Source organism: Meriones unguiculatus, chromosome 11 (assembly GCF_030254825.1).
Source record: "Meriones unguiculatus strain TT.TT164.6M chromosome 11, Bangor_MerUng_6.1, whole genome shotgun sequence".
Taxonomy (NCBI): domain Eukaryota; kingdom Metazoa; phylum Chordata; class Mammalia; order Rodentia; family Muridae; genus Meriones; species Meriones unguiculatus.
The window spans coordinates 97,561,568-97,585,510 of record NC_083359.1 but is presented as its reverse complement, the minus strand read 5'-3'; the positions used below and the strand labels follow the sequence as shown (position 1 = coordinate 97,585,510).

General features: G+C 42.1%; 1 protein-coding gene across 1 annotated transcript in view; it reads right to left on the bottom strand.

Annotated features, from left to right (window-relative positions):
• Nucleotides 1-23,943, bottom strand: part of Catspere (catsper channel auxiliary subunit epsilon) — an 85,019-nt gene that overhangs the window by 41,676 nt on the left and 19,400 nt on the right. Inside the window, exons 6-11 of the mRNA XM_060364765.1 lie at nt 23,423-23,447; nt 20,034-20,111; nt 16,250-16,356; nt 14,130-14,622; nt 9,604-10,081; nt 655-1,100 (exon numbers count right to left, since the gene is read on the bottom strand). Of these exons, the coding sequence (XP_060220748.1) occupies nt 655-1,100; nt 9,604-10,081; nt 14,130-14,622; nt 16,250-16,356; nt 20,034-20,111; nt 23,423-23,447 (1,627 nt within the window). The remainder of the gene's footprint in view (nt 1-654; nt 1,101-9,603; nt 10,082-14,129; nt 14,623-16,249; nt 16,357-20,033; nt 20,112-23,422; nt 23,448-23,943) is intronic.

Below are 23,943 nucleotides of genomic sequence, written 5' to 3'. Positions count from 1 at the left end.
CGGCAAACTTACTAGGTTGGCTTCCATTATGCATGCTGGAAGTCCAGCAGTGGCTGTACGCAACACTCTGGAGAGAGGGATAGCCTGGCTGGCAACTGCTCTTAAAGTGGGCTGTTTTGGGTTGGCTTCCGTGATACGGTCCAACAATGGCTGTCCTCACGTGAAGAGGCAGTTGCGTAGCCTACGAGGCTGGCTGCCTCTGTCATCCCAAACTGCTGCTGAGAGCTGCGGGTTTTCACTCCACGTTGGAAGGACAGAGAACCTGAGTTCTGACATCAGCAGTGACCATGGTGGCAGCATAAACCAGTTGATAAGCTCATCAGTGAAAGCAATGGCAAGCAGGCAAAAAGCAAAAGGTTTTCCTTCTGACTTGCTTGAATCTGGGCCGAAGCCCAGACCATACTCAGAATTCAGGCTTTCCATCACAACTAACTTACTCAAGAAATGCCTCACAGGCTTGCCCAGGAACTCACGTAATCAAGTAATTCCTCACAGGTGTGCAGGGACTGGTGGTTCCCTGAGGCTCAATAGTCAACTAGCCTAGCTTACTTGTTTAGTGGCATACCCTGTCCCTCAAAAAGAAAATAATAATAATACACCTAATGTTATAATAGTTATTCAAACCAAATAAAGAAATAAAAAAAATCAACTTACCATAGTTTTCGTACAGAATCCCGAGGCAATCTCATAGTTAACATGTTGTCTCGAGTTTAATATGTTTGGCCCATAGTGTTCCACAATAATATAAAGACCCAGATTTTCTCGGTAGACTATTTGAGACCAAATTGTCAGGTTTTCTCCTTTATCCAGAAGGTAAAAATGTCTCATGATATTGTGTTGGAACGCCAGAAATGGGCATTGGTCTTTGTCTTTGTTTCTGTGGATTATACTTTGCACCTCCAGATACAGAGGGTATTCTTGGACCGTCAGCTTAGAATTGTCAAGGTATAAGAGATACATATTGTAAGATTTGTTGACGTAAAGTGCTGTCTTTGCTTTGTTGCTAAACCATTTATGTAGCTTAACTGCATCTGTAATGTCAGACTTGAAATAGAACATTTCATTATTTTCCATTTTTACCAAAATAGTCCCTTGATTATCTGGAAAAAAAAAAAGAAACATTTGCGTTATTTAATTTTCTAACGTGTATTTATTTGTGTGTATGTGTATGGTGTGTGTGCATGCATGTGCAACAGAGCAAATCTGTGGAATTTGCTTTTTTTTTTTCTATCGAGTGGGGTCCAGGGATCACACCCAGATTGTCAGGTTTGGCATCAAGCATTTTTACTTGGTGAGTCATGTCAGTGGGTCCAGGTTTGTGGGGTGTTTTGTTTTGTTTTATTTTTTGAGACAGGGTTTCTCTGTGTAGCTCTGGCTGTCCTGGAACTCACTCTGTAGACCAGGCTGGCCTCAAACTCAGAGATCTGCCTGCCTCTGCCTCCCAAGTGCTAAGATTAAAGTCATGTGCTACCACTGCCTGGCAGTTTGTGTTATTTTAAGTAATGACAAATCATGTTGTTTCATTGAAGTAGACTTTTAATAAAAGTAATTTCTTGCATAATGACTATATAGCTTGAAAAGAATTAGAGGAAACAAGTATGAACTCCCACCTCTGCCCTCATTTGGGGACTTTTTATTCTCTACATGTCTCTTCATATTCACGATGCCTCTTTATATATCATATCACATACACAGCATTTTAAGTAAGGAATATGCACATAGAAAGGACAGGACTATCAGGGAGGATGATGTTCCATTCAGATCTGTGTTTCCTTCAAATTCATATCCTGGAGCCTTCCTCCACACTGTAATCACACCCGGGAACAGAGACTTTAAGGAGGTAATTCTAGTTCAGTGAGGTCATAAGCACAGGACACTAACTTAGTGGAACTGGCATCCTTGGAAGAAGAGGAATCCACTCTTCTGGAAGATCTCCCTCTCCCTCCCTCCACACACACACACACACACACACACACACACACACACACACACACACACGACAGAGAGAGAGACAGTTCCTGTGAGAACACAGTGAGGAAGAAGCTGTCTGTGGGCTCACTGGAATTCATTCCTCACGGTGCCTTGATTCTGGACTGGCAGAAATATGAGCAAATTCCTATGTGTTGTTTAAAACACCCAGCCTATGGTGTTATGGGAGGACACCACAGTAGAACAATGCATGTCTTACTGGGATGGAGAAAGGACCAGCCTTCTTGCCTTAACAGAGTTCTTTGCCTGAAATAGGGTAGGTCTTTGGTTTTATGGCTCTATATGGCCAAATTGGGAGTGTGGATTTCATGACTCCCTTTCAAGATGACTTCCTTTTGCACACCCTCTATCAATGTGTCTTTTCTACTTTTCAAAAGGCAACACTCAAGAGATGACTGGTTAAAAGTAAGGAGGCGGATGTGCGGGGTCAAGGGTGCCTGGTGCTCAGTGTGTCTTACATTTGGAAGTAGATAAATCACCAATTCATAAATTGCTCTAAATAAGATACTAATCAGATTTGCATATAAAAGGTCTCTTTGATGAACTATTAAGCCGTTATAGGATACATATTGCATGACTCTGCATACAACTGAAAACCTTTCCAAACAAAAACAGTAGATGGGCTGGAGAGATGGTTCCTACCACCAAACCTGATGACCTGAGTTTGGTTCTGGAATCCACAGATTGTCCTCTGGCCTCCACATGTTCACGCACTGCCAACCCCATGAATTCAAAGAACAAAAACAAAACAAAACAACAACAACAACAACAACAACAACAAAAAACCAGAAAAATAGGCTGTATTAGGACAAGCAGAGGTGCCGTCTTCACCTTCCACTTTGTTGGAGATATCCTGACCTTTAGTGCTCATTGCAGTAAATACCAGGCTGGCTGGCTCATGAGCTTCTGGAGATATTTCTGTCTCTACCTCCTATCTTGCCACAGAAGCATTGGAGTTACAGATATGTGCCGCCACTTCTGGCTTGTGTGGTAAGGCTTTACTCAGTTCTTATTTATACCTCTTAGTGAAGACAGAGAGAAGGGGGAGAAAAAGTGAGCTAATCACATCACTTAAGAAGCAAATGCATGGAGCTGGAGAGATGGCTCAGTGGTTAAGAGCACTGGCTGCTCTACCAGAGAACCTGAGTTCAATTCCCAGCACCCACATGGTGGCTCAGAATTGTCTGTAACTCCAGTTCCAGGGGATTGGACACCCTCACACAGACATATATGCATGCAAAACACCAGTGCATATAAAGATAAATAAATATAAGTAAATATAAAGATAAATAAATCATTCAAAGAAAAAGAAGCAGATACAGGCCTCCAAACTTATAGAGAAGTAATTCTCATGACAAAAGGCCAAAAAAGGGAACTAAATAAAAAGAGAAACTTTGATAAATGGGGAGGGAGGGGAGCAAAACCAGAAACAAACACACACAAATGAACAATGTATAAGAGAGTTTTGCAAGAAGGGAAAGGGGGGCTCTCAACAAAATTAAAGACGACAAATAACATATAATTGCACGCGCAGAGGAAGTGTGCATTCTCAGGTGAGAGACGGGGGCCAGTAAGCCTAGATGCTGGGGTTTCTGAAAGGTACAAGCCTCTAAAGCTGACTGGAGCTAGATGGTACTCGGAAGAGGTGGGGGGCGGGCGAGAGAACAGCAGAGTGGGACGAGCACATCTGTCAATGAGGCTAAGACACAGCGAGGTGGGCCCGAGACGCATGGCTAGCATATGTTGGCTGTCAGTTCGAAGCCCATTGACATATGCCTCATACAGAATGGCCAGTAAGCACAAAGTAGGTTTGTGCAAAAGGAACTTTTATCCTCCTGGTTCAGTTGTTGTTTCAGAGGATTATTGCCTCTGCCTGCTAACCTCGGTCTAGTCCTGGAGGCTTCTAGCCTCATAGGATCCAACAAAGGGCTGGGATGTTTTCGGCCTCTGAGACTCACTGCTTAGTAAGCTCACCCTTTCTTGTTCTTACTGAGCTCAGCTGAGCTGGTTCAACTCAGCTGCCCTGGCTCAAACTCTTCTCCCAGCTAATTGATTCAACCTGGCTTCTCTCTTGGTCCCTGAATTGCTCTGCTAGGCCTCAAACTAACCGCAGCAATCTGCTCTAATCTTCTGGCTCCTTCTCATTCTCTGGCTTGTTCTGTCTTCACCTGTGTCTAGTTGTTCTCTCTGCAACCCGTCTCTATGACGGCCTCAGTAAAACTGTCTCCTCTCTCTGCATTGTCCCTTAAGTAGCTTCCCTTTCCTAGTCCGTCAAATCTTCTCTGATTCGTCACTTTTTCTGTCACTCATTTAGACATCACTTCCAAACATGGGTGCTTCCTTCTACAAACTATTTTTAATCTTTATTGTTTGGGATTAAAGGCATGTACTACCACCACGTCTGGACCTAAGCTTTTCTTTACCTAAGACTTGCTCTCTATCAGGCTGGCTTTGAACTCAGATCTGCTTGTCTCTGTCTCCTGGATTAATGGTGTGTCTGTGTTCCAGCCAGATCACACAGACCTAGAAGGTCTTTGGATATCTCTTTCTTGCCAGAGCAGCCATGCTCTGAATTAACATTCCTCTACATATAAGAGTAAAATGAGATGCACACGTTCCTTCTATCAATGGTAAATATCAAACTGTATAAAAGCAGAGGGTTCCCCATACTTTGGAGGAGTATTACTCACTTAGTGACCTCCTGTGCTCTCTGCTTTCTTCAGAGTAGTCTATGCTCTGCCTCCCTTATTTATCCCATTCACCACAGCATCCAAAGACAGCTCCGGGCCCACCACCTTATCCCACCAGCCTGTTCCCTAGTTCTTTCGAGATACAGTAATACAGAATCTTCCTTTGGCCACCTGAACATGATATGTCTTTGATTTTACGTGCAGTCCCTGACATTCTGCTTGGTCCAGCCGTACATACCGGTGATGCTTTCCGCTGGCTTTCTTCATTTCCTGCATTTCTGCTTGGTTTTGCTTTCCCAAATCTCACTTTCCTTGCTGGATTTCTCATTCATGTTGGTTTTCTTGTCTTTTTATTCATATCATTATGTCCTTCGCTTGTTTGAATTTCCTTTAAGGTTATTGATTTAAATAAAACAAACAACAAACTGGATTCTTGAGTCCTTATCTGCCGTTTCAAGTACTTCAGCATCCAGGATTCAACCACTGCTGCGTTTAGAGAGAACGCCTACTTGTGGCATGTTTTCCCATTTTGTTTCACCTCCAGCCTGTGGGATGGTGCAGCCCCTTAATCCTACCCAGAAACACTTAGGGGCAGGCTTTACTAGTCTCCTTAGGCATTCCTCAGTCAAACTTAACAATCATAATTAACCCAAACAGTCCACCACGGAACTACCCACTCCCTGCCATGCTCATGCCTTTCTACTTTACAATCAAAACACATGGAGTCCGTCTCTGAGATTTACCCCAGTCTTAAAAGACCCCCCCCACAACAGTGTCCAAACTCCCAAGTTTAGTTTCTTCTGAGATTCAAGGCAAACTCTCAGCTAGAAACAAGAACAAAATATATACTTTCAAGGGACATTAGCATATGATAAACACTCCAATTCCAAGAGAGGAGGGAAGGTGAGGACAGAAAAATGGGGAAAGCTGTCAAGACAAATGTTGAACCCTGCAGCAGTATTTCCAGCTTTTGAGGCACATTGCGGTGGTGGTGTGTGGGCCCCAAAAGTCTAGGGCGACTATACAGCGATGGCTTTGAAGTCCTCAGCCTGCATGGCCTCTCTCTTGGGCTGGATCCACTCGTTATTTGCAGTTGCTCTAGGCAGATAGTCTACTTTTCTGAAAGCTTCTCCAGTGAAGGTCAGGCTTCCCCCTCATAGCTGTACTCACCACCTTCTCAGGGACGGCCTATTGTTGGGGTAACCCACAGGGACTGTATTTTGTGGCTAGGAAAAAGTGTGTTCTTAGTTATTATCTGAAGCCAGCAATGCCCAGCTAACAGGACATGTCACCTCCTCACTGGAAAGCTGCTGTGGAAGAAGTCGGATTCAGTTGAGTTAGATTGTTGCTGAGAGCCTGCCCAGCAAAAGGCCAACAGCCTTGAACTATACATATGCCTCCGTGTCTTAAACCTCAGGCAGGTTTAAGACAAAGCCCCGCAATAGCCTGTAGGGATGGCAAGGATGTCATACTGCCTGGCTTCACAGGCTTTCTTTCGGAATTTAGATGGAAGCATCCAGGACCCCGTTAGCTCTTGAAGTTTTCATGCCTACGAAACTGGCGTCATGTGGAAGAAGCCAAGATCCATTGCCATTTTCAGAGGTAGCCATACTTCCTTGGACCACATACTTCACACTGCTTCTGAGTACCTATATGGCTAAGCACGGTGAAACGAATCTTGGAGAACAACTTCTAAGACAGTTTGTGCCAGCAGGGCCCTCTTTAAAAAAAAAAAAAAAAAAAAAAAAAAAAATCTCTCTAGTGATTTTATTCTCTGACATGTTTGAGTATGTCCAGAGAAAACGCGTGGCTTCTAGTCAGTGGTGGCAATCTCTTCAGAAAGCAGGCCTTCCTCAGCCTCAACTCTCTTTCTGTGCAAACAAGGAAAGTTCTTTTTGTTCCCGCTTCTCACCGTGAACCTAATTAAAGCAGCTGGCGAAACCTGTCCTACAGGTAACTTTGGCATTCCTTTCACAAGGTTAATTTTGCTTTTTACTTTAAAAACTCAGCCTCTGGACACAGGAAGTCTCTGGACACTAGCAGAATGTAGCCAGGTTCTTTGCCAGGCTGTGACGTGGTTGTCTTCTCATCAGATTCCCAGTGGGGCCTTCATCACCGAGTTTCTTGCCCACATTTCTAATGACAGTTGGGTCTTCTAAGCTCTCACCAGAACTGGCCCATTGAGCTCGGTGAACAGATGCCCTCACACCCCCACCACACACACTCACATAGGTACACAATTAAAATAAAAGTGAACCTTAAGTCTTGCCTACAGCATCCCGGGGCTTCTCTAGCCTGTACCTCCAAGCACTTCCAAATTATTCCCGCAAATTAGTCCTGGAGAGGGTTGAGATCTACAGTTAAACCTGGTTATAGCAACGGCTGTATCTAGCTGGTACCACTTTGGTTTGCTGGTTCTCCTGCAGGCAGGCTGGGGGATGCCTCCCAGGAGCCCACGAAGTCAGGAGGAGCAGATGAGAAGCGTGGCTGGAATGGCCAGCATGCACTGTGCAGGGATCACACACCCTGGAAACCAGCTGGTGGCTAATTAAACCTTAATTCCAGAGAACAAAGGTTATATACCCCCTAGGGGAGAGGATGGGGGTCTCCAAGAATAGGTGGACATAATTGGTTGGAGCTAGGCACTTCAAGGATGCTTGATTTGTAGTAAACAGCCCGCTCCTATCATATGAATGGAAACATAGCACCTGATTATCATATAGGCGCAAGGAGGGGAGAGTTATCAGGGAGCTGTATCAGAGGGATATACCAAATATATCAAATGTGGTTAGGAGACCCTATGTCTAAAGACACTCTCCAGATGAAGTCAGGCAGAGAATAAGAGGCCCCTGAGGCTGCCGAGCTCAGAATGGCTATCTGGACTAGATGAACTACAACCTCTGCCAGCATGGTGCCTCCACAAGTCTCGAGGGAGGAATGATTCATTTTGGCTGACAGTTCGAGGGTTGAGTCCAAGGTGAGCTGACTCTCTTGCTTTGGACCTGAGCAGAGGTGGAGCATTATGGCAGAAAGAGTATCTAGTAAAGGAGGCTGCTCATTTCCAGGTGGGCAGGAAGCAGAGAGAGAGAGAGAGAGAGAGAGAGAGAGAGAGAGAGAGAGAGAGAGAAGTGCCTGTGCTCACTGGCGTGCTCTTATCTCTCTTATACCATTCAGGACTCCAGACTATGAAATTGTGTGATGACATTCAGGGCAGACTCCCATGCCCCCCCCCCCCCCCAGTCAGTCCCCTCTGGAAACGATTTCATGGACATAACCAAGAGGTACACTTTACAAATCTTTTTAGGCACTTTCAAGATAAAAATACCTGACGTGTGGGATTTGGAACGCCTGCTACCCATCCCCCCATAAATGTATTAGGAAGGCAGCTAGAAATAGGAGCAGGGAGATTAGGCCTGGGATCATGGCTGCTGGGCAAACCACAGGCAGAGCCCAGAAGCCAAAAAAAAAAAAAAAACACTCTGGGATGCTTGGCTTTTCTGAAGCTATGATGTTGAGGATTAGAAGCAGGCTGAGGGGTAGAAGCTGGAGAAGGAAGAAGGAAGAGGAGGTATGGGGTGGAGAGGAGGAAGAGGGGGCTGAGGGTGAGAAGAGGTTCCCTGTAGGCCAAGCAGGAAAAGCATTTTAAGGAAAGGCCCAAAGGTCATGTCAAATTGTTCCAAGTGCCACCGGCAGCTCATTCGAGGTGACTGAAGACTGACCTCAAGTTAACGGTAGACAAGTTGAAGGTCTGGCAAAGACTGATTCAAAGAGGAATGCTGGGAAAGGGGGGAAATAACATGACGGTAGACAACACTTTCTTGGAATACATGAGGGAAGAAAATTGAAATGCTAAGAATTAAAGGGTAACATGGGGTTAAGAAAGAGTGATTGCAAATTGTGACACATATAAGCCCATTGACCCATTTGACTTGAAAGCTGAGGCTTAGAGAGGTTAAATGTCTTGAATGGTTTGTTTGTGGATTTATATAGATCTATATAAACTTATATTAATTTATGGCTGAATTATACACATCTAAAAAGATAGGTTAAAGTTTTAAGTCCCAGGACCAACAACTTCAGAATGTGATTTTTTTCTTTCTTTCTTTCTTTCTTTCTCTTTCTTTCTTTCTTTCTTTTCTTTCTTTCTTTCTTTCTTCCTTTTTTTTTTTTTAAATAGAGTCAGATATAGCTGGCCCCCAACCCACTATGGTTGTTTATGTCACATGTGTGATGTGTGTGTATATGTGCTTATTCATAGGTATCATGACACACACTTATAGAAAGAGGTCAGTGTTCAGGCATCAGAACACTCCCTTTCCCATCTGTGCTACTGTGTCTGGGCCTGGGGATCTGAGCAGGGGTCATCGGTGTCTGCAGCAAGGGTTTGAGTGAAAGGGTCGAATGAAAACAGAGGTACACACGAGGAACACAGTGTAGTGACAGGAGACATTGAACTGATTGGTCTGTGGGACAAGTAAAGGAGAAACAAAATAAAACAAAACAAAACAAAAAAAAAAACAAAACAGTAATCAACAGGACTTCCCCGCCCCATCCATTCCATATTGCAGAAGAACATGTCCTACTGGAACCTTGCCTGTGCGGCTGTGAGGTGAAGCTACAGCTGGAGATATTCAGTTGGTATTTAACCTTAGGAATGCTAACCAAGAAAACACCTCTTATTCCAACAAACATGTAAACTGTTTCCTTGGCATCTGGCAACCAAGTGGAATGAGACTTCTGGGTTTCCCATTCTGCCACACGGGATCACATTTTAATGCTAGTCAAATTTGAAGTCTGTTAAGCTTTAGGTGCTAAATATATACCCGTAGCCATCAAAAGCACTGCGCGTTGGAACATTTCCACTTTGTCTATCATCAATATGATGAAACCCAGAATACTTTTAGCAGTATTGAGAACATCTCACCTGGAATGACGTTGTGGATTTTGCTTCCATGTGCTATTGATGACAGGTTGGTGGCTCCTGTAAGTGTTTTTATCATTCCCGTCATAGTGAAATTTTTGTAACAATAGTAAATACTGTGTTCGTTCCACAGGACAAAATCCGGCATCGCCGAGTAAAGAAAGTGTATGAATAATTTGCTGTCCTTGGGAAATTTTAAATCGTAGTCCTGGAAGGTCCACTCGTGTGAGTCTTCGTTATATATCACTATGTTAATGTCCTTGGTGGTAGTATGGGAGGACCAGAGGGACAGTATCAGCGCGATCTCCAGGGGATGCCAGGTGTACTCAGCTCTTTGTATTTCTATGGTTTGAGCGGCGCCTAACTTTAGAATCCCTCTCAGTGATGAAACATCCATTACTTTCTTAAATCTAAACGAAGAGTATCCGAGGAAAAGTTCATGTTTTGACCACGCTGCCACCATGCTCTTTCTTACTTCAGACTGGAAAAGAAAAGCAAATTGAAAAATCCTCAGTGACAGAGAGGGGTCTAGCGATCACCATCTTCTATTTTTACTACCCTGAAAGTGGACAGCACAGATGGGGAGGGAAGCTCCACAGACCACCCTGGGCTCCACCCTGAGCACCAGAAGTAATAAGAAAAAAAAGGAAGTAATTACCAAAAGCAATAAGATCAGAAGGAATTACCACGTTTTCTTTTAGCATATTTCAGAGTAACACTTCGTGTACTGAAGTCTGTTTTAAAAAACATGTCATATTGTGTATTATGAAAAGAAATAATTCTATTCATTTTTTTTCTGATATTTCTATCAGTAGAAAGAATAATTATTTCTTTTAAAACTTTAAATACACCAGCTTTTCCTTGCTTATTTATTTATCCTTTTTTCCAGGCATGGTGGTATATACCTGTAATCCCAGAAGTTAAGAGGTTGATGGAAGAAGATTTTGAGTTTGAGGCCAGTCTGGGCTACACAGTGAGACCTTATCTCAAAAACAAACAAACAAACAAACAAGCAAAACCAAATATCCCATAAAACAACAGAGTAAAAATATTTAAATTTTTATCATTTTACATATGTATCTATGAGTTTCCATGACACTAGAATCACTTACAGTCTAACAGTGACATGACAATGTGTTGTGAGATTTATAGCATATTTAGAAGTAAAATGATATTATACAAAGGATTGGGGTATAAATTGAAAGACATAGTCATAAAGTTCTACTGTTTTGTGGCATAGTGTATTATTTAAAATTAAACCCTGATAGCTTAAAGGTTATTGTTAGAAACACAAGCATAGCTACCAAAATAATTTTCACTTTAAAAAGCTTGTATATGAGACAACATAAAAATCCTAAACACATTCAATGATCTACTTAAAATGAGGCAAGGATGGAGAAAGAAAGGGTCAAAGAACTGGTCGGATGGATGGGAAATGAGTGTTGCTTTTGGAGGCGTGGCTCAGTGGTAGAACACTTGACTAGCATGTGTGAGGGCCTAGGTTCGATCCCTCGTGGAGGGAAAAGAAGCCAAAATAGTGGTCTTTTAATCCCCATTCCCCACATGTGTCTATATCTATGTGAGTATACTTTCATAGGTGACCAGGTGACCAGGGAGGCCAAACAAATATATTGGCTCTCTCCGTACTGAGTTGTAGCCCTTTGAGAGCTGCCCAGTGTGGGTCCTCGGATCCAAACTCTGGCCTCATGATTAAGCAGCAAGTATTCTTAAACACAGAGCAATCTCTCCAGCCTCCCAGAGAGTAGTCTTAATTCAGCCATAGCCATAGTTAACAAACACTACATCTAAATAGACTCTACTCAAAGACAGAGATTATCGCTATGGCTTAAAAAACAACAGCAGCACAAAAACTTTTAAGTGTATAAAAATAAAAACAAACACCCAATGCAAAGACACAGGAAGACCAAAACAAACAAACAAACAAACAAACAACAAACAAAAAACCCCAAACCAAAACAGAAAAACCCAAAGATATAGGCAGGGCGATGGTTAAAGAGAAGAAAGACATAAACAAGAAATACATAAGAGCTAGGTGCTGGGTTTCCTTAGTATGTGTGAGGTCCTGAGATCTAACCCTAGCACTGCAAAAGAAAAAACCAAACCAAACCAAAACAAACAGGATGTTCTTCTATAAGATTAAAGTGAAATGCCACTTTACACCCACTAAGAGTTGAATGTTGAAACACTGAATTTGTCAAAGTTTGGTGTAAGTCAGAACCACTATGGAAAAATATCTGCTATAAATATTTTGTAATTACTATCAATACTGAAACATAATAGAAGACACTACCCTGGTATACCTTCCCGGCCCTCAGCTACTTTTCCAATGTGGAAACAGAAATGTTTGATTTGAGAAATTTTTTTTCTTTTCTAATACAGAAATGTGTCTTCCCAATTCCTATGACCAAAAACTTTAACCAAGGCAACTTCAAAGGAGAAGGGTTTTTTTGTTTGTTTGTTTTTCCTCAAAATTCCAGGTGATTGTCCAGCATTGTAGGAGGTTAAGACAGAAGCCTGCAGCAGTATCACACCCACAGCCAAAAGCAGTGAAAGAAAGAACGCAGGCACACTCGTACTCAACCCTCGCCCCAAGTGTCGCACAATCCAGAGCCTGAACCTAGAAAACGATGCTACCCGCTTCTAGGCTGGGCCTTCACTGTCAGCTAACAATAAAAATGGCCCCCAGAGGCCGGCCTGAAAATGATTAATTACATGAGACTTTCCTTTTCAGATCTCACACGTAAGTAAGCCACACAGCTACTGCAAATTCAAATTCTTAAGTGATTGTGAGTTGGCTGCTATTTAGGAAATCCGGATGGAAACTCTTAAAAATCTATTTCTTTTATTTTTGAGATTATAATTACACCGTTTCCCTCTTCCCTTTCCTTCTCCTAAATCTTCCCATACCCCCCCTTCTTGTTCTCTTTCAAATTCATGACCTTTTTTCCCCATTAACTGTTGTTTCATGCATATGTGTATATATGGATATTCTTAAGTATGACCTGCTCAGTCTGCATTCTTTAGTATCCTAGAGTTCAGGACATTTAATTTTTATGTTTACTTATTATTTCATGTCTATGAGCTGCTTTGCATAAATCTATGTCTGGGAACCTATGTGCATGCCTGGTACCTAAGGAGGTCCCTAGAGGGTGTTGGATCCCTTGAGACCAGAGTTTCAGATGGTTCTGAGCTACCACGTGGTTGCTGGGTAGAGAAGTCAGGTCCTCTGGAAGAGCAGCCAGTGCTCTTAACTGCTAAGTCAACTCCCCAGCCTCTTCTCTTTCTGGAATGAAAGCTGAATATGTTAGGATCTCCTTGAAGGTCATTATTTCTTGCAAAAAGTGTGTTCCAGATTCCATCCTTTGCTCAGGCCCAAGGCTTTCCCTCCTGTCATCTGAACTCTGCTCATCAGAGGTTAGTCTCCAGGAGAGCTAAGAAGCTGGAATTTGTATCTTCCTCTGAGCAAGTCCTTTAGGACAGCTTTTTTTTTTTTTTTTTTTTTTTTTTATCCCCTCTCAGAATTCTTTTGATATTTGGGTATGTGTTGGATGTGGGTAGAATGGTGATGTGTCCCTTGATTCTTGAAGAAACAAATTCAGTCAAGACACAGGTTGCATGGAGGCTTGTATCCCGAAGCATCAGTGAGCGTAGTAAGTTAAGCAGAGCACATCAAACAGAGAGTGGAGCCGGCTGCTCTGAGGTGGGGAGCAGCTTGGTCGGTTCTGTGCTGTGGAGTTATAAAATGTCTTATGAGTGTTTATGAGGCGGGTGTTACAGCATCCATGCTCTTTAGAACCTAAGCAGAGAATGTTGTAAGGAAGCCCTGTCACTACCAACAGGAGCAAACCCACCCACAACTGTGCGGGACTCAAGGCAACTGGAATTGTCGCATGTCATTCAGCACTATCCTTCCTGGTCACTTTGGCTATCACACACATCTTAACATTCAACTTATGTGCTTGTTTTTGCTATAACATATTTCCTTAGGAGCGCAGCAATGCAGTTAAAAAAAAACATTTAAATTTTGTGCAATATTTTTTAATGTTTTGTAATGAGAATGCTTTGGTATCTATTATCCATAATATTGTACTAATTTGATTGCTTTTGAAAGCACAACAAGGTCTTTTGGGAAAACATATAGGGGGGAGCTTTTATCCCAACAATATGACTGCATTGCTCTGTATGATAGTATACAGGATTGATTTTATTCTTTGTCACTGGTAATGAATCTTTACTGCTAAGAGACCTCAGGAAACTTTGACCCAAAAGATAAAGCTGTTTGTATCTTTAGATAAAATAACTGTGTCTGTAGCACTATATAAGTTTGAATATGCTGAATCTTGTCTGATCTTAGAAGCTAAGTGGGGTTAGTCCTTGGCTGGGAGTGATAATAACCATGCAAAATGCTGCTTAATAGATCTCCAATATGTCCCTGAACAAACAGTATAGTAATAGTTCTAAATATATGTTGATAACACGCGTGCTTGCACACATCATCTTTCACTAACCTTAAATAGATATTGCATCTGACACCACTTTCTTCTTGTCATGCCAATAATTTCAGTTTCAGGAATACCTTTACTTGAGCCCAGTTTTACGAATGCTTTGCTACTTTTATAGTAAAGGTCACCATTTATTAGAAAAATAAGTCCACTAGCGAACACGGTCACACCGGACACATTTTGCCTTTGAGCATCACTCAGGATACCTGGAGGGACAGTTATTCTGTTCCAGGTGCGGAAGGAATTATTTGTTTCAAAGGTGTCCTCTTCAGTGACCAAGACAGCAAATGAAGGGATGCAGGCACCCCAGGTAGACATCAATTGACTCCCAGCTGGCAGAGTGAGGGAGAGACCTGTAGGGCTCTCAGGTAAGGGGAGCAAAGGAAATGTCAGCAGGAAAGGGAGGTTTGCAATGAAGCAATCTTGGAAAGCCACTTGGTTTCCTTTCAGGACTTTGAGTAAATCGTCTGAGGTCATTGGCAATTTGATGGTCCATGTTCTAAGGAAAGAAAAATGAAAGAGAAGAAAAAGGAGTGGGTACAATGGTCTCTCCTTCCTCTGATTCATCTCATAGAGTTTATGCTTTAAAAAAAAAATAGGCTTTATCAACACAAGCTGCCATGGCTCAATTTTTTTTTTTTTTAGCCTCCACTCCGACAGAGGGAAATAATACTGACTTTTGATATTCTTTCTTCTGCGGTGTGTCTCAGTAAATACAAACGAACAGCCCTGCTCCCCTCCTTTCTTAACATATAGCTTCACATATCATCATGAGTGGCAAGTGAAGACACGGCAGGGATGCGTGCCTTTCCTCCCTGTGTCTGAAGCTAACCAGCTGACTAATTACACCAGTGAGCGCTCCTATGGCTATCCATGTGCAAGGCGGGCAGTGACAGGTGTTGTGCAGTGGCTGTGGAGAAATGGGAAACTTCATACACTGCTGGGGGAGAGCTGAACGGGGCAGTGATTTTCGGAACTATACACTCTATCCATTCCTCAAAGGAACTGGGTGACTTCCAAAGAGACACCGAGGAGAAACAAAACACGTTGCCACTTGAAAATCGGCACACAGATGCCTGCGGCAGCATTATCCCTAACAGCCGAAGGAGAGAATAGCCAAGATGCTTTACCAACTTCAAAATGAGCCAGCAGTGCAGAACAGCGGTGGCACTGGGTGGACAGGTGGGAATGCGCCGGACACACCGAGTTAGTTCAAACTCCAGTTTAAAAGGCTGGGTTATACGGCCTGTAAGTTATCGTTCGGCAACGCTTCTTAAAAACAGGAAAGGGGCGTGTTACAGAACCTCCCTCCCTTTCCGCCACGTCAGAGAAGGCCTTCGGTCTGGTTTTAGATGGATGGCTTCTCCTGCCATCCACTCCCCAAGCGTTATAAGAGCAGGAAGAATGGAGCTTATCAGTGCTGCGGAGATCCTTTGGATGGCAGGTGTTTCTCTTCCTACTCGTGACCGTCTTCCGCATCTCTTAGAATCTGTCTGTTCTCCTAAGCCCCACTTTGAAGGCTCTCCGCCCACACTTAGAAGGCTCTCTGACCTGGTAACTTCACTTTCGGGAGAGCAGTTCCCTACTCCCTTGTCCTGCAGGCGGGAGTCAAGCTTTGCTCTATGCTACACCGCAGCCAGTGTTGGCCTCTGTCAGAGCGTGTCTGTTCCCTTGTGGAAGACAGTACTGTTTCCCCGCACCCTGCCTGAGCCCAGGCTCTCGGCAGGTTGGGGGAGCTGTCTGTGGCGGCCTACTCCATTCTGTAGTTACCATGTTACCTCTCAAGCTTGAGTTTGTGGGTAGCAGAGTGGGTGTGCCAGTGAGCACTGGTGAAACCAGTTACTATCACAACCCGTCACCCCACCGTAGCCCGTTTTCACGGCTGGGCAGTGAGCAGCTGGGCTTATTGCCACCTCTGATGAGGCTTTTAGATTGAGGGTTAGGTTTTTGAACCAAATAGTGAAACCGTCATCTAAGAATTTGACTGGTTTCCTGTACCATAAAAGAATTCTTCCCTTGAAAATCACGTGTCAGATGCATTTCGTAAAAGTCCACTAATGTTTTCAAATCTCTTTCAAAGCTTCTGATTTCTTTAAATTAAAGATGAATTAAAAAAAATTAAATACCCATTTGTAGTTAAGGACTGTGGGTAGTAGACTTTCCTCTTCTCGATTGTGTAGATGTACGGCTGCTGTCCCAGAGTATGGAGCTGCTTGGTTAGTATTCTGGAATTCTGAAAAAAAAAAAAAAGTTTCTCTTTTATTGTTTTCACAACCAAAGGTGTTTGGAAGAACTTTCATGTCTCTACTGCTGTACTAACTTTGTTCTTTTAGTTAAGATATTGTTTATGCTTATATATTCAACATACTTTCCAGATTTATCTTTGTTTCTTTTAACTATCTAGCTTCCTCCCTGCAAGAATTTCATGAACGATAAATGTCATAGTCTATCAATAAATATAAGCCATGGTAAAGGATCTAATATAGTGAAAACATTCTTGTGGTATCAAGATCCTATGTGAATGAAGACTGTGGAGATCCTGAAATTACAGAAACCTAAGTATTCGGTTGTTTATTCTGTGTTGTTGTGGGTAGAGATGTATGTTGCCACCGTGTGCATGTGGGAGGCACAGGACAGTATGAGGGAGTCGGTTTTCTCCTTCCTCCACCTGGGTGTCCGTGATAGAACCCAGGTAATTTAGGCTTGGCGGAAAAAAATCTTTATCTGCTGACCAACCTTAGTGGCACCATAATTTAAAAAATTTGTCAGCATTCAATATGCTGGGGTGGTCTTCCCATCTGAAACCCTTCATCGATGCTGTGTTTCCTCATAGTCTTTTTTCCCTCATGCTCTACTGAAGGTCTCCAGAATTTGACCATAAATCCTTCCCTCTTCTCACATACATTTTTTTGGCCTCCATGAACACCTGAACATACATACATACATATATACACACATATGTAAGAAAAGAAAAGAGAAGAAAAGAACAGAAAAGAAATTGATGTTGCAGTCAACAGAAAGGAAAACATCATCACCAAAGTTAAAAGCCTTTGTGCACCAAAGGACACTATCAAGGTAAAAACACAATCTACGTATGAAGAAAATATTTGCAAGTCACATTTGGTATATGATATTAATATTCAGAATATATAGAGAACTTTCAAAGCTCAAGAATTCAGAAGGAACAGGACCACAAATGAACAAAGATTTAAAAAGACCTATTTCTCTTTGATTCCTACAATCAAAGAAGGTTATATAAATGGCCAACAGGGACACGAAGAGATTTTCAGTACCAGTGATCATTACAGAACTGCAAATTCAAACCACAATGATGCTGCGAATGTGGAGCAACCTTGAATCCTAGCACTCACCGAGACAGAGTCAGGTGGACCCCTGAGTGTGAGGCCAGCTAGATCTACGTAGTGAGATCAAGCCTAAAAAACAAACAGGCAAACCGCACAGCAAGATGCCCCTGTTGTGAGGATGGCTACTTAAAAAACCAAAACAACATTGAATCTGCAAAACCTAGAAAGTGCCACTGAAGCATGGAAGAGTTGGAGCCTTTCTCCATTGTTGATAGGAATACAGGGCAGCGAAAGTGCTGTGGGAAACGCTGCAAATTTCTAAAAAAAATAAATAAATAAATAAAGCAGAATTACCAGCATAGCATAGTTCACAAGAGCCCCAAGTGGAAACAAGCCAGCTGCCATTGATGGGCAAACAAAATGTGGCTCGTGGTGCAATGGACCGTATCTTAGCCTTAAAAAGGAAAAGAACGAAAGACAAAAAGAAAGGAAGACAAAAAGAAAGGAAGGAAAGAAGGAAGAAAAGAAGAAAGGAAAGAAAGAGAGAGAGAAAGAAAGAGAGAGAAAGAAGAAACAATGCAGAAAGATCTTATGCCAAGTGAAGAAAGTCAGTCACAAAAGAACAAATCTTGTTAAAATCAGATCCGCTACCACGCATGATCTACAGGCCAGGAGCAAAGCTAACACCAGAAAGGAAATGTGCTGGGACCTGCTGTTGGATGTGTCGCCTTGGAAATGGTAGATAATAAATGTGTTTTCTTTGGTTTTAAATCCAGGCAGTCCAAGGCCCTTTGTTATGATAGCACGAGCAGACTGAAACAAAATACTTATTAAAAATTAGATTAATGAAGCCAGGCATGGTGGCACACCCTTGTAATCCCAGCACTCAGGGAGGCAGATCTCTGTGAGTTTGAGACCAGTCTGGTCTACAAAGCAAGTCCAGGACAGCCAGGGCTACACAGAGAAACCCTGTTAAAAAACCAACTAACAAACAAACAAGCAAAAAAAAAAAAAAAAAAAAAAAAAAACAAGCAAAAAAATTAACGAATAACAGACAGTTAAAGGTTGACAGTTTTTTTTTTTGTTTTTAAAATATTTTATTTTATATGCCTGAATGTTTGGGCTGCATGTATGTCTTATTTCTTACTGTTAAATTACAAATAGCAAGGCTACAGGATGGAATGATCTTTCTGATAATAGATTTAAGTTGGAGAATATGAACTCAAGTTTAGTTTAGCATACTACAGATGTATAGAAATATTTATACATATATGTGGACATATATAAATGGATTACTATAGTGATATTCTGCACAATACTTGAACGGGAATCTTCAAAATTTCAAGGTCACAAAAAAACATATAGAAACTATTACAACCAAAGAGTGTCTAAGAGGAACCTGGGCAACCAAATGTAAAGTACCACCCCAGTGGTACTTGGGAACAGAAAAAGGGAATATTGGGGGAAACTGAGGAAAGACCAATATAGATTTCAGTTAATAACAATGTATCAGTACTTCATAAGTTGTGACCAATGTAAGATAATAGGAGGCACATTCTTTGCCATAATTGTGTAAATGTAAAATCATTTTAAAACAAAAGCTTTAATTTAACAAGTAAAGGGAAGATAAGAAAATGTGATCCTTGTATTTTAAAACTCTCTCAAAAGCGTCCTATGAAGTGCCTGTATTTCAAGGGCAGATAAATAGTTAGATATTTTAATATTTCTATTTTGCTTGTTAACCATAAGGGAACAAGAATATTTACTCCATGCTAGCTTTCTATTGTAATATGGATACCGTGCTTGATTAGAACACCTACGTGAACACACTTTTAAATAGTAGGAAGCTGTAAATGTGAAAGAGGAGGTTTATGTTAGCAACCAAGTAAAATGTCTACCACTGAGAAGAACAGGCCAATGAATAGGCCTAGACAGGATTAGAAAGTTAATGACCAACGGCCTGGGGCCAGACGGAACGCAGCTCTGAGGGCTGCTGCCATGGCATAAGCCTGCCATCCTGAGTTCCATCCTTGGAATCCAAATAAAGGTGGAAGGAGAAAGACGACCAACTCTACAGAGCTGTCTTCTGGTCTCTGCACACATGCCCTGGCATGCCTCCACCCCTAACATCTTATTTGCATAAGCACCACACCCCCACAACAGCGTTCCTGACTTGCTACGATAGGATTCTCCTCAGTGTGTTTTAGTTGTAAGGGAATGCAAAATTTCAATCTACAAAGCAGTAAATTTGTGATGAATATAAATGAGGGCTGACATATTTGCTGTGTTACGCCTTAGCTATGTTTTTGAAGCATGGCTTCAGTGGAGATGCTCCCAGGATATGTCTGTGTACTTAAGAATGCACAAAGGACCTACCTCCTCACCCATATGAGAAGAATGCTCAACAGACAGGTTTATAATTGTAGAGCTCAAGTGCCAGGTCAAAATACCCATGATGGCTAGACTGAACAAGGGGACTCTAAAAGTGTTTTAGGCTGGCTTCAGGAAGCTTAAACTGCTATCATTGATCATAGCTTAAACTCGATCCTCAGAAAAAGACAGGCGACTGTCATGATCTTATCTGTGATTATATTTGTATAGTTACCAGCGAAGGTGTCTTTGCAGTCCAGAGCAGCTCTTCCGTGCTGGCACTTTCTGGATCAAACACCCACACAGTGATAATCTATAAAAGAAAGCATGAGAGGCACACATTGGGCTCAGTGGGTTATGAGAGAGAGAGAGAGAGAGACAGAGAGAGAGAATGAGAGAGAGATAGAGAGACAGGGAGAGAAGGAGAGAGAGATAGAGAGACAGGGAGAGAAGGAGAGAATCAGGTCAGGAGGGGCTGGAGTGGAGGGGGAATCTCAGAGTAGTTAGAGGGAAGGATAAGGTTGAGTATGAACGAAACATATTATATGTGTGCATTGGCATTTCCTTATATTTTATACAAATTTCATTATTTTTGTGTGTGACAAAACTACTCAAAATGTTAACTATTTCCAAAGTTCTCATTATTGGTGCTGGGGCAATGGTTCAGTGGTTAAGAGCACAGAGGGAGACTTAGGTTCAAGTCCCAGCACCTACATGGTGGCTCACAACTATCTGTGATCCCCGTTCCAAAGGATCCAATGTCCTCTTCTCCCTCCACAGGTGCCATGAATGTAAGCGGTACACAGATATACATGTAGGAAAAATATGCACACATATAAAATTAAAATTAAAGGTTTCGTTATTCTCTATTTTAAAACATCAAAATCAGTATTTTGTAGTTTTTAATAACTAGAACAATGCAAAGGTCTGTGAAGGGGTAAATAAACGTTTTTCTGTTTCTTGAAGGAACTGATGATAATGTTCTGTATTATGGATCACACATTTTTCTGTATATCTGTAAACAGACATGGCAGCCTTCCTATACATTTCCACACTTTTTTTTTTTTTTTAACCGAAAATGGAATCTCTGCCTATTATTTGTAACTTGTCCTTGGCACTTGACCTGTGTGAAAATTCAATAGAAACTGGTATGAGTGGTTTTCTCTTTCTTTTCTTTTGGTCTTTTGTTTTCTTGAGTTTCTGTTTCCATTTCCTTATTTTTGTCTTGAATAATTTATTTACAAGAGCAAATTATATTTAAAATAGAACAACAACAACAAAATGCCTCTCTTTCCCATTACCTGGTTCCCTTAAGTCCACAGGTGACCAATTAGTCACTGTCTCTATTTTGGTAAAGTCTGAAAAACCTTTGTATAGAATCAGTAAAGATAATCTCTCTCCTCCTTTTAATACAACATATGCTGCGTAGAGTTCCTCACAGACATGCGCATAGGCCAGTCTGGTCCAGGCAGCTCCTCAATGTATGCTTTCCTGTCAAACGACTACAGGCTCAGTCAACTTGACGAGTAAAGCTCACTGGGACCCTTGGGTTCCAGGGATCAAACCCAGATCACCAAGGTGTGTGGCAATGCCCCTCCCCCCATCCCATGACATACACACACTGTGTCTACTTGCTGGCTTCACAATGTGATTTTCCTGGCTACCTCACAGCAGTCTCAGTGTTAGGACTTCCACGGCAATATGTGAGAGCCCTTTCCCTCTATACCACCCCCACCCTGTGCTGCTCAGCGAGTTGGAAATGGTATTTCGATGTAGTTTGACTCTGTGTTTGTCCTGTGAGGAAATGTTAGGGCCCCCACCCGGCCCCCGCCCACCCCACCCCTGCTCAAAGTCCACGTTCATTTTCCTTGCACATTTTCTTCTGGGTTGTTAAGGTGGGGATGGTTGTTTTGGCCGTCTTTCTGTATCTGCCTGGAAGTCTTCACTATTTAGTTCAAACTTTGTAATTTTTAGTTAGAACTTTTGTAATTACTTTGTAATTTTCATTTTGGCTTCTTTTTTATGACCCATGAACACCTGTACTTAAAAATCTCCATCATATGGGGACTAGACAGAGATCGTTCAGTGGTTAAGAGCACCGGCTGCCCTTCCAGAGAGGCCAGGCTTGATAACCCCTTGGTGGCTTCTGGCCATCTGTAACTCCAGTTCCGGGAGATTGGGTGCCCTCTTTTGGCCTCCACAGGCATTGCACGTGCCTAGTGCACATGCGCGCATGCAGGCAAAACACTCACGTAAGAAAATTTTCCCTGAGGTGGAGGCTGGGTGTGATGATAGATGTCTGTAATCCCAGCAGTTCTGGAAGTGGAGGCAGGAGGATTCTAAGCTCAAGGCCTAGTGAGAGAGGAAAACAAAACAAAATTGAACCTGCAGATTTTCTAAGTAAGTCTGTTCCTGAGTCCTTTGGCCCTTGTGGAGGTAGACAGCCTGCTGAGCGCGCTGAATGTTTGCAATCAACACACAGTGTCTGGTGTTAGCTGTAGCATTGTCAGTAGTTACCGTATTAGATTTATTCACTGCATTTAAATATTTGCTGCTTCCTAGTGATTATTTTAGCTGCATCCGAGCTAGCCATTGAGATGGTCTGACCTTTGAGGCTTCTCTTATCTTCATTGCTGTTTTGTTGTGATGAGCTGAGTCACGGTTCTTAAATGTTGGACTGAAGTCTTTTTGGAAAATCTTGGCGAAAATGTCCTAAGTACGGTGATAGTGTTTTATATCCTTTACTTTGATGATATTCTGGGTGATTCTGACTGATTTCTAAGTCGGATGATGCCAATGTAGCAAAGCATATGATTGTTTTATGTCTTCTAGACATTTATTTAAAATTTTTATTTATTATTGTGCGTGTGCGTGTGTGTGTTATATAAGCAGTTGGTGGTTTTGTGTGTTGTGGTGCCTATGTGGAGGTAAGAGGACAGTTGTGTAGAATTGCTTCTGCCCTTCCACACTTCCGTGGGTTCTGGGACCGGAAGTCAGGTCACTGGGTTTGATACAGCAAGTGCCTCTGCTTGCTCTAGATACCTCTTGTTGTCATTTTACTCCAAATTTTTGCATATTTTAGAAATATGTCAATTTTTTAGGTTTTAGAATTGTGCTGGATTTGTCAGTTGAATAAGCAGCTTTGTATAATGTTTGTAAAACCAGCTGTAATGACACAATGGGAGTGTGTGCCCAGCACAAAGATGAAGACATGATTGACACAGGGTATTCATACCCGGCTGGGATATCAGCAGCAGCATCTGCTCCTGAGAGGCTAGAACTCAGACGACATGGTTTGGTGCTGGTGCCTTTCAAAATATTAGCACATCTTCTTCCCAGCATCTTTAGTAGAATTTGGGGGTGCCAAAGATTTTGTGGTCAACTCAGTTACTACATATTACAAGGAAAATCTAACTTTGTGTTGTTGTTGTTGTTGTTTTTGAGACGGGGTTTCTCTTTGTAGCCCTGGCTGTCCTGGAACTTGCTCTGTAGGACGGGCTGGGACCATCGCACTAGGGAGCATTTATGGCAAGAGTACTTTGGGAAATTCCTGGAAATGTAAGCGATAGAGGGAAAACAAGGGGTAGTGACATTCTGTAGATATGCAAAACTGATAAAAGTTACCTGGGTTAAGGTTTCCAAAATGTCTCTGTTGGGAGGAAAAGGAAATACACGTTAGCAAATACAATGTGACACATTAGTCGGAATGCTATACTTTCAATATACACGGTTCTTATTTTTTTATTCACTTACTTCTCATTAGTTTATGTCCAGGAAGGGTATAGCATCACATGGATTCTGTGTCTGATGGCCTTTGTAGGACGGTTGCTCCAGGATTCCCATTGCTGTTTTGTTTTTTTTTTTTTTACACAAACACATCTCTTGCCCAAGTAGAATTTAGTTTCACCTTGGGCATAAACACCTTCAATTTAAAGATGTGTTCTGGGCTTCCTTTGGTTTCAGAGACCTTACTTCTAGCCAGCAAAAATGGCATTGTACCACAGTCTTTCAGACATACTTGCCTTTTACAGGTCCTGTTCCCAGCAGGTCTCAAGATGTCACAAAGAGCAGTACACAGGTTTCTAAACCTTTGGATAGTCTCTTTATATTTTGTTACATAGATACAAAGAATTCAATGTCAAATG